This window comes from Galeopterus variegatus, unplaced genomic scaffold (assembly GCF_000696425.1).
Source record: "Galeopterus variegatus unplaced genomic scaffold, G_variegatus-3.0.2 Scaffold580, whole genome shotgun sequence".
Classification (NCBI taxonomy): domain Eukaryota; kingdom Metazoa; phylum Chordata; class Mammalia; order Dermoptera; family Cynocephalidae; genus Galeopterus; species Galeopterus variegatus.
Genome location: NW_007726691.1, coordinates 342,713 through 353,492, shown reverse-complemented (window position 1 = coordinate 353,492; position 10,780 = coordinate 342,713). Strand labels below are relative to the sequence as shown.

The window sequence follows — 10,780 nt, the reverse complement described above, 5'->3', positions numbered from 1 at the left end:
CCCACAGAGTTCAGAGGGCACTACTAAAAGATGTGAGCAATGGATGAACTCCTTGTTTATTAACAGAATTTACAGATTTGATAAATGATTTCATTTTAGTTGGCAAAAATACTCCAAAACATATATATCTAATGCACAAAGAAAACCACAGAAAGCCAATATAACTGAAGGAGTTCTCAAGTTACAATTCTCAAACATTTATCCTCTTCAGGGTGCTGCCAGTACTACTACTATTCACTCTAGAGCAGGCAGTTACCAACACCTTGCCCGCAGCATCCAGTGTATGTTCTGGCTGCAGTTTTTAAGGTCAGCGATGGCCCAGTGTGGAAGAGCTGCAGCAGTGAAGTCAGAGGAAGTGCTTCTGGAGTTGGTGTGAACAGTTCTGTCTCCTTCCCACATCTTTCTCCACTCCACCACTGGCTCTATTTTTGACTCAAAGAGCCCTTTGGCACCAGCAGTGCAAAAATTAGAGTCAAACCTCCAGGTACTAAAATTTTACTGGCCTTATAATCAGCAGTACCCGTGGCTGACAAAAGCCATGGTTCAACTCAGTAGTGATTCAGTTAGATCACCTTTCCAAACTCTTTACCCACTCCCATCCCACCCTTCCTTAGCAACCCCCACCCCTGCCACCACCTGAAGCATTTCCATTTGTTTGTTTTTACTTCCTGCTTAACCTGCAGGGATAATTTTACACAAGTGCCAAAGTCTAATGTATAATTATAAAAATGAAATGATACCAAGAATAACAAATTTATAGTCAAGAAAATAAAATTTGCTTTCTTCTCCCTCCCAAATCCCAACCCTCAATAAAAGAGACGACAATAAAAGAAAACACACCCATTTTCAAGTGCCTGATATTTAGTACATTGAGGATTCCTGTTAATTGGGGTTGATCCCAGCTACAGAGAAGAGGTGCTTGCCTCAGGGTGGGACAAAGCCCACCTACTCTCTGACCACCTGGGCAGCACATAGCTCAAGTCCTCTGCCCAGAAGAGCCACAGGGATACTATGCGTTTGAGGTGACCCTCAGTAAAGCAGCCTACAGCAGAGGGCATGGAATACAGCTGAGTGAAGGAAAGATGCTCTCCCTTCCCCTTCACACTTCCTCCTCCTCTTCACCTCTCTACCCAACCTCCTAATACCCATCCTGACCTCTTAGCTTCAGGAGCGATTGATCCTTGGTTGCACTAAATACAGAAAGCTAAAACTCCCACTACTCAATTAAAACAAAACAAGGCAAAATAAAAATTAAAATGTGCTTTCAAATACGGAATGAAGTCAAATAAATACATCTGATTTTTCTCTTTTTCTTAAGTCTAAGTACAATTTCATATCCTACACCCAAAGCTCTATACATTTGGTTTTTGTTCTGAATCAAAATGAATTTCCAATAGTGAGAAGAGGAGAGTGAGAGAATGGATATTCCCTCACTGACAGACTAGTGCAGCTGCCACACTGTGAAGAACTAGTCCCGCTCTGGGCACCTTGGGACATGGTTAACCCCAGGTGGTTCACAGGCAGGTCCTCTGTAAAACACTCTGTGTGTCCACACTGGAGCCAGGATATGGTGAGATAATGCCGATGCTCAAAGTCCAACAATCTGCAGTCACCTCCAGGACACGCACCTCTAACTTTTATCTGAGAAGAATAAAGAATTGTGGAAACCAAATTAAGAAGAACAAACGAACACCGCAAAGAACACGCATGAAATCAGTGGTCATGGTTATATCTTTGTTTCTGAATCAGAACAGCCCCATCCCAAAGTATGTGAGCAGATGAGTACAAATTGCTGCAATGAATATAGATTCATCTGCAGTCAAGGGGCAACACTGGTCTCATTGTCAAGAGAAGCACAAAAGCACAGCACGACCTGAAGAGGACCAGTCCTCCATACTAGGGAGTTATCACAGCACCAGCAAATCTCATACTGAATCCATGACTGACCAGGCTTCCCACCACTCTGCGTGCATTCTGCTTTTGAAAAGGTGAGGAAAGAGAGAGAAGAACTGACAACTGCCATTCCTCTCAGAGAAGGAAGAGCAGAGTCAGCAGGTGAAAGCTTCTGCTTGATATATGAGGTTTAGAAACAAGCAGCTTTTTTAAGACAGAAAAGAAATGGAATCTCAGAAGGTTTTCACTTTAAAGAATAATAAATCATTTCATTCAGTGCACTGTTCAGGCAGGATGATTCTAGAGTCTGGAACCCATAATTTTCACATACCTGAGAGCTTGTCTGTGAGGGCTGATCCAGCCAGCCTTTGGCAAAGAATGGTGTAACTTTCCTCCACCTTCTGTAAAACAAAACCCATAGGTTTTTCATTCAAACATCATGAAAAAACCAAAACAAAAAGTTTTGAAAATAGAGAAGAAGGCTTTTATATTACAGTTTTATATATTGCTCCCAAATTTTGACATTAACATCATTAAAAATTTTGTTAGTGGGGAGAAAACAGTAAATTTCATTCCTTTTGCCTATTTCTCCTTTGAATGAATAACTTAAAATTTTCCCACCCAAAAACAAAGTACAGGGAGTAACTGGTAAATGTGATTATCCCACTCCGGGAGTCACCCTGAAAATGTTCCCACATCATGTGGCATGAATTTTATGAGAGCTGACCTGCCCACAATGGCCTTTTAGATACCTCATCAGACATAGAATAACACTATATATAATCATACGAAGAGAGGAAAATCGTATCATATGAAGTTAAAAGAAAAATAAAGGGAGACCAGTTTTTAGCTAAAAGGCTAGGAAGACCTTTAAATCTGTCTCTAAACACCTGCCAACTAAATGAAAAAAACTGGGGGGTTCTAGCAGCTGTGTCTACTGATGGCAACCTTTAAGATAGTGTCCTTTTCTCAAAAATTGCCACAGAAGTCAGTTCTGAAATAGTGACATCTTCAATTACCAATTTATAAAAATCCCATTCATGCCCAGGTTTTTAGATTACATGATCCTCGGAAGCCAATTTCTATCTGTCATAGCATCTGGGAAACTACCAACATCACCTAATGAGGAACAGATAATTAATAGGTTATAACGAGTTACAGTATTTCCCAGCCTAGATCCATAACTATACAAACACTATCCATTCTAGCTTATTCATATCATCTGATGGAGGCCAGCAAACTACTCCAAGCATTTTTTTGATTCTGAAACTTAAAAACCCATAGAAACACATAGTTTACAGAGCTATAACTTTTTCTGTTCTTAATATATCACAAGATAAACAATGCCAATTCTCAGCATTTTATCCAGGCCTATTCATGGATAATGGTCAATGGAAACATACAAATCTAGAACCTGAATAAGCTTACTGACATCAGCATTTTAATAATTCCATACTTCCCCTCTGCTAAATGTGTTTCTTATAATCAAGCCCTAAAGATAGTGAAACATGAGGTACCTTTAAGTGTTCAAGGTCAGCCTCTATCTTATGAATGTACTCCATGATCTGGCTTTGTGAATCTGCACAAAAGGAGGGACTCTGGATCTCAAAACGGGAATCCTCCATAGCTCCCCAGCGCTGCTGGACCAGGAATTCTGGGGTGAATGGTGAAACTGCCCCATCAGAATGAGCATTCTGGGGAGAATGTTGCTGCTGGTGGGCGGAGTCCATAGAGGGGATGCCTGTCATGGGTTGTGGGGTAAATGAGGAAGCAACCTCCTCATCTGTGGAGCTCTCCTGCACTGTTTCATAGCCATCAAGGATCAAATACTTTCCTATTGATAGAGACAGAACAGTTTGATGAGATTAGTACTGCCATCAGAAAATCAGAAAATAGAGATGGGTAGTACACTGATAACTTGAAAAGCTATAAGGAGGGGGGAAAGCCATTAATTTCCAAGTTTAGTTTTAAGTACATCAGACTTTCCTCACTTCGCATTAAAGCTAAACTGAGCAAATGCTCATGGTAACTTCTGAATAATTTCATACTAATTAGCATGTTAAAAGTTTAAAGCTGGAAACTACAAAGTCCACATATGATCTTGCCAGCACTTCTCCTGCTGAATACCTCCTCTTGCCTCATCTCCTACCATTTCCTCCCTCACCCCGCATTCCATAACTACAAAAGCTTGCTCTTGACGTGCAGCATTTGCCCATTCTGCTCTCTGGTGGAATACTCTGCTCCCAGGTATCCACATGGCTTTTCCCCTCACTGCACTCAGGTCTCTGCCCCAGTGCTACCTTATCAGAGGTCTTCCTCCCTGATCACTGTGTCTGCCCGTTACTCTCTCTCCTTTGTCTGACTTATTTTTCTTCCTAATATGTCACATTATCTGACATCTACTTGTTTGTTTACCTATTTACCTTTACTCTTTCCCCTACTAGTACTTAAGCTTCCTGACAATAGAGAATCTGTCTGCATTTTATTCATGGCTGTATCCCCTGGCACCCAACATGAGGTCTGGCATAGAGCAGATTCAGTAGTTATTTACTGAATGAAAGAATAAATAAATACTACACACACACACACACACACACACAAATGCTTAGATACCAAAACAACATCCATTTCAGCATACAGGACAGTAAACAATGACCAAAACCAAAGTTTACATATAAAAGAGACTTGCCTGAGATGTGTAAATTAACATCCTTCTCTTCCACTTTAACTGCTCCATCACCTTCTGATGGATTATCATCACTATGTGCTTCACGGGCATCAAAAAAGTGCTCTCCACTCTCCTCAAGACCCCCTTCTGGCTCTGTGGTAGGCATCTCTGGGGTCATAATCATGTGGTCCATTACCAAAATGTTACTTGCCTGGCTATCTTGGTATGCCAGTACCACTGAATCCCGTGGAGCAGAAGATTCAGTTGAAGTCCGTGGACTGTAACAAGTTGCAATGTCACCAGTTCCAGTTCTAAAGGGCATCTGTCCTTCAGCAGGATGGCAGGCCTTAATATTTTCAGAGTTCTGCATTCCACCATCTGCCTGTACCCCCTGAGAGGTTATCCTATATCTTGGAAAAGGTTGCCAGTCTTCCTGAGTGCTCTTCTCAGTCAAACCTAGCTGTTGTACCAGCAACTGCTTCAATAAGCCCACTAAAAAATTTAGGAAGGGGGCAAGGAAAATTTTTAAAAAGCACATTCACAAATATAACCTCAGACTGCCAGAGTTAAATCAGCTGGCTAAACTACCAATTATCTGTAAAAGTAAGCACCTTTTAATAATATATAGCCAGAATATTAATTTTACACAATCACTTTTTTGTTTTGATAAGTGAAATAAAGCACCATCTTCTAGAGAAGATTTAATATTAATCTAGATTTGAAAATATCTAAGCATCCTAAAATAGGAAGATACTCCTATCTAGAACATCTAAATAACCAATACCATGCTTCTACTTTTAATTCCATACAACTAGAATAATACCCCAAAGGTATTTAAGGGTGTTGAAAGGCTGTGTTAAACTAGACAAAAAACACTAATAGTTCTACTTTTTCTAGAAGCAGACACTATATGTATAGGCATATATGTTTTCTAATTTTATTAGACACATAGAACATTTATTTTATCATCTATAATAACCCAAAGAATCTCCCAAAATGGTAAGAAAGGAAATAAAACTGCCTTGTAATAAAATTTAATTCCAATGATTTGGTAGTATAATTTCAAATGATAAGGAAATATTTTTCAGTTTTTAAAAAATTACCTTACTAGTGGCACAGCTTTTTAGGTTGTTGAAAATAAGAACCAACTTAATTTTGAATAGGCAAAGTGTATGCTGTGAGATCACTCACACAATGATATAATTACAGGGACAATGTTAGTCAAACCATCAGAAATCATTCAGACTTAATTCAGGAGAACCTGGAATAAATTAGGTTTTAAATAACTTAACCAATTTCCTACTTTCATCACTGGCTTAATTTCTATCTTATTTAGGTAAAGAGTTTCTTTAGGTAAACAGTTTCCACATAGGTCTGAACCTTTGACCCTCTGTCTTTCTATTCTACATTCACTTCCTGAAAGATGCTATGCATTTTTACAGCTTTGACACTCAAATCTAGCTCTCTTCCTAACCTCTCTCCAAAGTTCCAGTCCTAAAACTCCACCTTCTTGCTAGTAACTTCCTCTTGAATGGCTTGCCATTCATTATTTTAATCTTGACATGTTTTAAAACTGAACCTATAATCTCTGCCAAATAAAAGAAGGAAAAAATAAAGTGCGGCAGTGGAAGGTTGGGAAGACCATGGTGGTCCTTTTTGACTCTTATTTCTGACAATACCAAAATTATCTCTAAATATTCCCCTTCATTGCACTCACATTCAAACAAGTCAATTGTTTTAAGTATCTGTTGTCTCCTCACTTTTACTACTTCTGACACCATCTAGTCCCAACCCTTTTAGTTTCAAGTCCAGACTACTATAATAGCTTATTTAGTAAGTGCGCCACTCCGAACTTCTTTCCATTCAAATCTTTCCTCAGCTCTCAGCCAGATTAATCTTTTTCATTAATCATATCACAGCATAAAAGCTTCAAATGCTTCTCTACAGCTAGAGCAATTGTTTTCAGCCTTTTTCCCAACTCAGTACACATAAGAGATGTGCTATCCTTCCATTTATAACAGTGATTCTCAGCTAGGCTTAGTGGGGGCTAGCTAAAAGAATGACCTGTATGTATGTACGTGTACGTGCGTGCACACACATGTGTGTAGTGTGGGCTGTGGTGAATACTACAACTGTTGCAAGAAAGGTAGTAGTATATGTGTAGTTTGCAAAAGACCACAAAATACTGTGATGTGCAATCCTCAGAGGGTGGAGAGGTCAAGGGTTTGGACCCCTATACCAGCCAGCCACCAAAAAAAAAAAAAAAAAGAACAGAAAAGAAAAAAGAAAACGGTGGAGAACCCAATCTGCTATTCAAAGTTTACAACAGCTAGGCTCAATAGCACATCTTCTACCTTTCCAACCTCATCTCCCACACTCCTTTAACTTATATGGTCTACCACAGGCCAACTGGTCTACTCACTGCTCTCTGAACACCCTCAGTTTTCTGCTTCTGTGCTTCTGGTACCACCATTATTCTTGTTTGAATCACTTCTATTCTTCCACATACCTATCTGAATCTTAACTATTCTTCGAGCAATAATTACATCTCTCTTGTTCTCTGATGCCTCCCTTCTCTAGTCATACCAACCCAGATCAATTCTGACATACCAGCACTGTCACTGTTCGAGTGTTTACTTAAAAAGGCGGGTGATCAGTTGGTTAGAGTGTGGTGATGACAACATCAACATCCAGCGTTCAATCCCTGTACCCTCCCAGCCAACAACAACAACAAAAAAAAGGTGAGGGTGAGGTAGGGTGGGATTTCTATCATCTTCCCAACCAGACTATAAATTTCTTGAAGGGAAAAGTCATAGCTTACACTTCTTTGGATTCTCCCTAAGTGGCTATTCAGTACATTATACAACTCTGGTATTTAATAAATGTCTGTAATAATTTATGAATAAAACTTACAATTCCTTAGTGCATCCAATGCCCACCGTTCTTCTGAGACAGGCAAATGTGGATCTGGGATTGACAACTGATAATTTACTCCAACTTCCTTTAGAGTTGCACCTGCATGCTGCTCCTTTGCAAACTGTCTCTCAGCCACAAAGAGATCATCTACCTCTGATTTCCCAGAGGTACTCAATGCATGAGACGGAGGTTTTGATGATATTAAGGAAGATTCTAATCCCAAATCTCTGTCTGTTCAATGGAACAGAAAAGATAAAGTATATCTTAACAAAACTTTTTACTTTTAACATGAACCATTCAGGAAAGACTTGAAAGAAAAAAAAATAACCACATAAGCTATGGAGATTACCTGTTAAATAAAATACGTAACACTTAGAGAACTGTTATACTGGAACACAGAAGGCTCATAAGTGGAGTTTATTAAACTGAATATCTGATACCAGAACTTGCATAAATCAAATAATAGGCTACATTTTTCCAGGTAGACCTAACAGATAAGTTTACCTGAATTCTGCAGACCAGGGACTGAAATATCATGATGCTCCACTTTTAATTTTGTAGGTTCCTCTTCATCATTGTCTCCTCTGCAGAAGAAAGAAAACAATCTTTCAGCTTCATGAGTTGCCTAAACATCATTGCAACAAAATGTAAGAATTGTCCATTTCTTTTCAAGAAGTCCTTCTTTTCAACAAGTCCTACCATGCAAAGAAATACTCACTCGCAAGGTGGTGACTCTGGTAATGGAATTGGCTTTGTAGATTGTTCCTTTACTGATGCAGCCATCCGACAGATAAGGTCCTGCCAGCTTCAGAAAGTTTGAAAGAAATCCAAAACATAAAAAGGAAAGAAAAAAATAAATACCTTTTAAGTACAGTCAGAAAGCAGGAATACAAAAAAAAAAGAAAAAGAAGACATAACAATCACAATAATTCCTTGAGCTTGTTAAGTGAACAGATATGATGCTGATGGGAGGGGGTGGAGGAGGAATTGGTAAAGGGACATGAAAATTAACTACACTGTATATTGATAAATTAAAAAAAGCCAAATCACCCAGGCTTCAGAATTCAGTGAAATTAAAAAAAAAAAAAAAGGAATACAAACAAAAATAACCCACTCTGCCAGAGAATATCTTATTTTGGCAACATACTATTAGATAGAGATTCCAAAACCATACCTTAAAGAAAAATCTAACATTATAAATACATTACCCATTAAAAAACTATACTTGACACTTTTGAGAATTTTTTCTTTAGAAAATATACTTTTAATAGAGTAGAATCAAAACAAAACACATCAAACTAAAAAGAAACAAGTTTGTAGAAGAACATCTCTAAAAGAATACAGAGAAAGTGCTTGCATATAGCTTTTGGTTTTCAGAATCCTAGTACAAAAACAAAGTTGAATTTGTGGAATATTATACCTGGGATAATAAAAAATATTAGAGTAAGATAGCTATATCTAATACGTACACAGTCTTTTCAGAAACTGTTTGTGCCACCAGTTCATAAATTTGGGCTCCATTGTCTGACATAGAGATAACGAACAAAGCTTTGTTATCTGGAAAAAAGAAGGCAAAAGTTATTCCACCACTATGATCTACAGAGGCCACTGAGGGAGGCTTCTGAGATCTTGGTAATACCCTGCATCTTAACCTAGATAATGTTTACATATTTTCACTTTGTAAAATTCATAAATATGTACCCTTAAAATTTGTGCAACTTACCGTATGTTATTCTGTATATATTACACCTCAATGAAACAAAGATTATAAAAATTAATACTGATTCCAAAGTAATTTAATAGAAGCAAAAAGATGTCAAAATTCTACATTACTTAATCGAATGCTTTTATTCTTTTGTATTTATTTTGAACTGCCCTTTTGCTAAGTTGTTAGTTAATAATATTCAGTGAGTGTTGAAAGATAAAAGTCACAAATTTATTTTGCCATCACAGAACTAACAAGTTTTAAAAGGGATCTCATTGCTAGTATAGTTAAAATATAACTTGCAAATTTAAACTGACTTTTAAGAACCCAAACTATACCCACCACCTCTTCAGTTTTCACATTCTTTTTTCACCAAATCAAAAAACATACCACCCCAAAGAAAGCTTTTTCATTGGGATTACCTCTCAATCTTCATTAGTATCCATCAATGATCTGAACATGGAATAAAGGCCAAAGTGATGGCATAAAAATTTTTAAATGCTCAAAATCACTCAGAGAATCTAGGCATCCTAAATAATTTGGGGGCATAAACTCTTAATTCACTTTCTAAGCAGTAAATAAATTTCATTTAATTTGCCTAAGAATATAAAAGTAACAAAACTCTATACTGGTTGTGCTATTTAAACAACATTAAAAATCTTATGCAACTTTACAACGAATCAGGAGGTTACCATCCTTCAGTGGACATACTTGCCTGTTGCCACTTGTCGAACCAACACTGTATTCAACTTAATGACAGGACTAAAAGTATGTTTGCTATCAGCTGTAGATGCCAGAATCTTACTATGACACCTTAATACCAGTCTATCATCCTGCTTTTGTAACAATACAAGAATGTCTTCCAGCAGCAATGTGTATAGATCTAGAAATAAAAATGCAGGAAAGGTGATGTGTTTAATAACCTTTTATAACAATTTGACAAATTTTATTTTTTAAATCTAGTACATTTTAAAAACTGACTTGTATATTGTCATAATTTTAATTTCACTTTTTAATAATTTATCCTCACTGTAATTCACCGAAGTGTCAGTCTGTGACTAGTAGGAAATAAAATGATAGTTTAAGAAATACTGATTAAAGGAAGTTTACAAAGACTCATAAGACTACAAGAATGATAGAAATTGGACTGAATCATGACAAAGTTTTCTGTTGCTTTCCTGAATGAATATTTAACATACATCAAATATAACAAAATAACACAAGCAGATCTATAAATGTGTAAATAACACACTGTAGCACTGCTAACTGCTATCACTGAAAATTGGGAATGGTTCTCTCTTCCTCCCTTTGGCACAAGGAAACTTTCCTATTCTTTTCCTTTCTCTACTCTCCCCCAAAGTTACAGACAACATCAGACCTACCAATAGTTTTATCTCTATTCACCTTCCAAACCAATGGCCCTTCGTGAATCATCTTCCTTTTTGTTAAATCCAAATTCTGCCAAAACAAAGAGAATTACAAATTATTTCCAAGTACTCAGTGAGAAGATATTCCATATAAATTAGTTTCCTTTCAAAAAATTCTGATAGAAAAATTATTGCTATCTGTCAGCTCTTGAAAATGGAGTAAAGACCATG

The 10,780-nt window shown here is 37.4% G+C and overlaps 1 protein-coding gene across 4 annotated transcripts in view; it reads right to left on the bottom strand.

The window, feature by feature from the left end:
- Nucleotides 1–843: 843 nt before the first annotated feature.
- ARHGEF12 (Rho guanine nucleotide exchange factor (GEF) 12) overlaps nucleotides 844–10,780 on the bottom strand; it is a 147,035-nt gene continuing 137,098 nt past the window's right edge. For all 4 annotated transcript variants that reach the window (XM_008570202.1, XM_008570203.1, XM_008570204.1 and 1 more), the window contains 10 exons: nucleotides 10,565–10,640; nucleotides 9,898–10,065; nucleotides 8,947–9,034; nucleotides 8,196–8,282; nucleotides 7,982–8,061; nucleotides 7,475–7,708; nucleotides 4,583–5,053; nucleotides 3,411–3,727; nucleotides 2,225–2,294; nucleotides 844–1,641 (listed from right to left, as the gene is read on the bottom strand). In XM_008570202.1, the coding sequence (XP_008568424.1) occupies nucleotides 1,631–1,641; nucleotides 2,225–2,294; nucleotides 3,411–3,727; nucleotides 4,583–5,053; nucleotides 7,475–7,708; nucleotides 7,982–8,061; nucleotides 8,196–8,282; nucleotides 8,947–9,034; nucleotides 9,898–10,065; nucleotides 10,565–10,640 (1,602 nt within the window). In that variant the 3' untranslated portion in view covers nucleotides 844–1,630. The remainder of the gene's footprint in view (nucleotides 1,642–2,224; nucleotides 2,295–3,410; nucleotides 3,728–4,582; nucleotides 5,054–7,474; nucleotides 7,709–7,981; nucleotides 8,062–8,195; nucleotides 8,283–8,946; nucleotides 9,035–9,897; nucleotides 10,066–10,564; nucleotides 10,641–10,780) is intronic.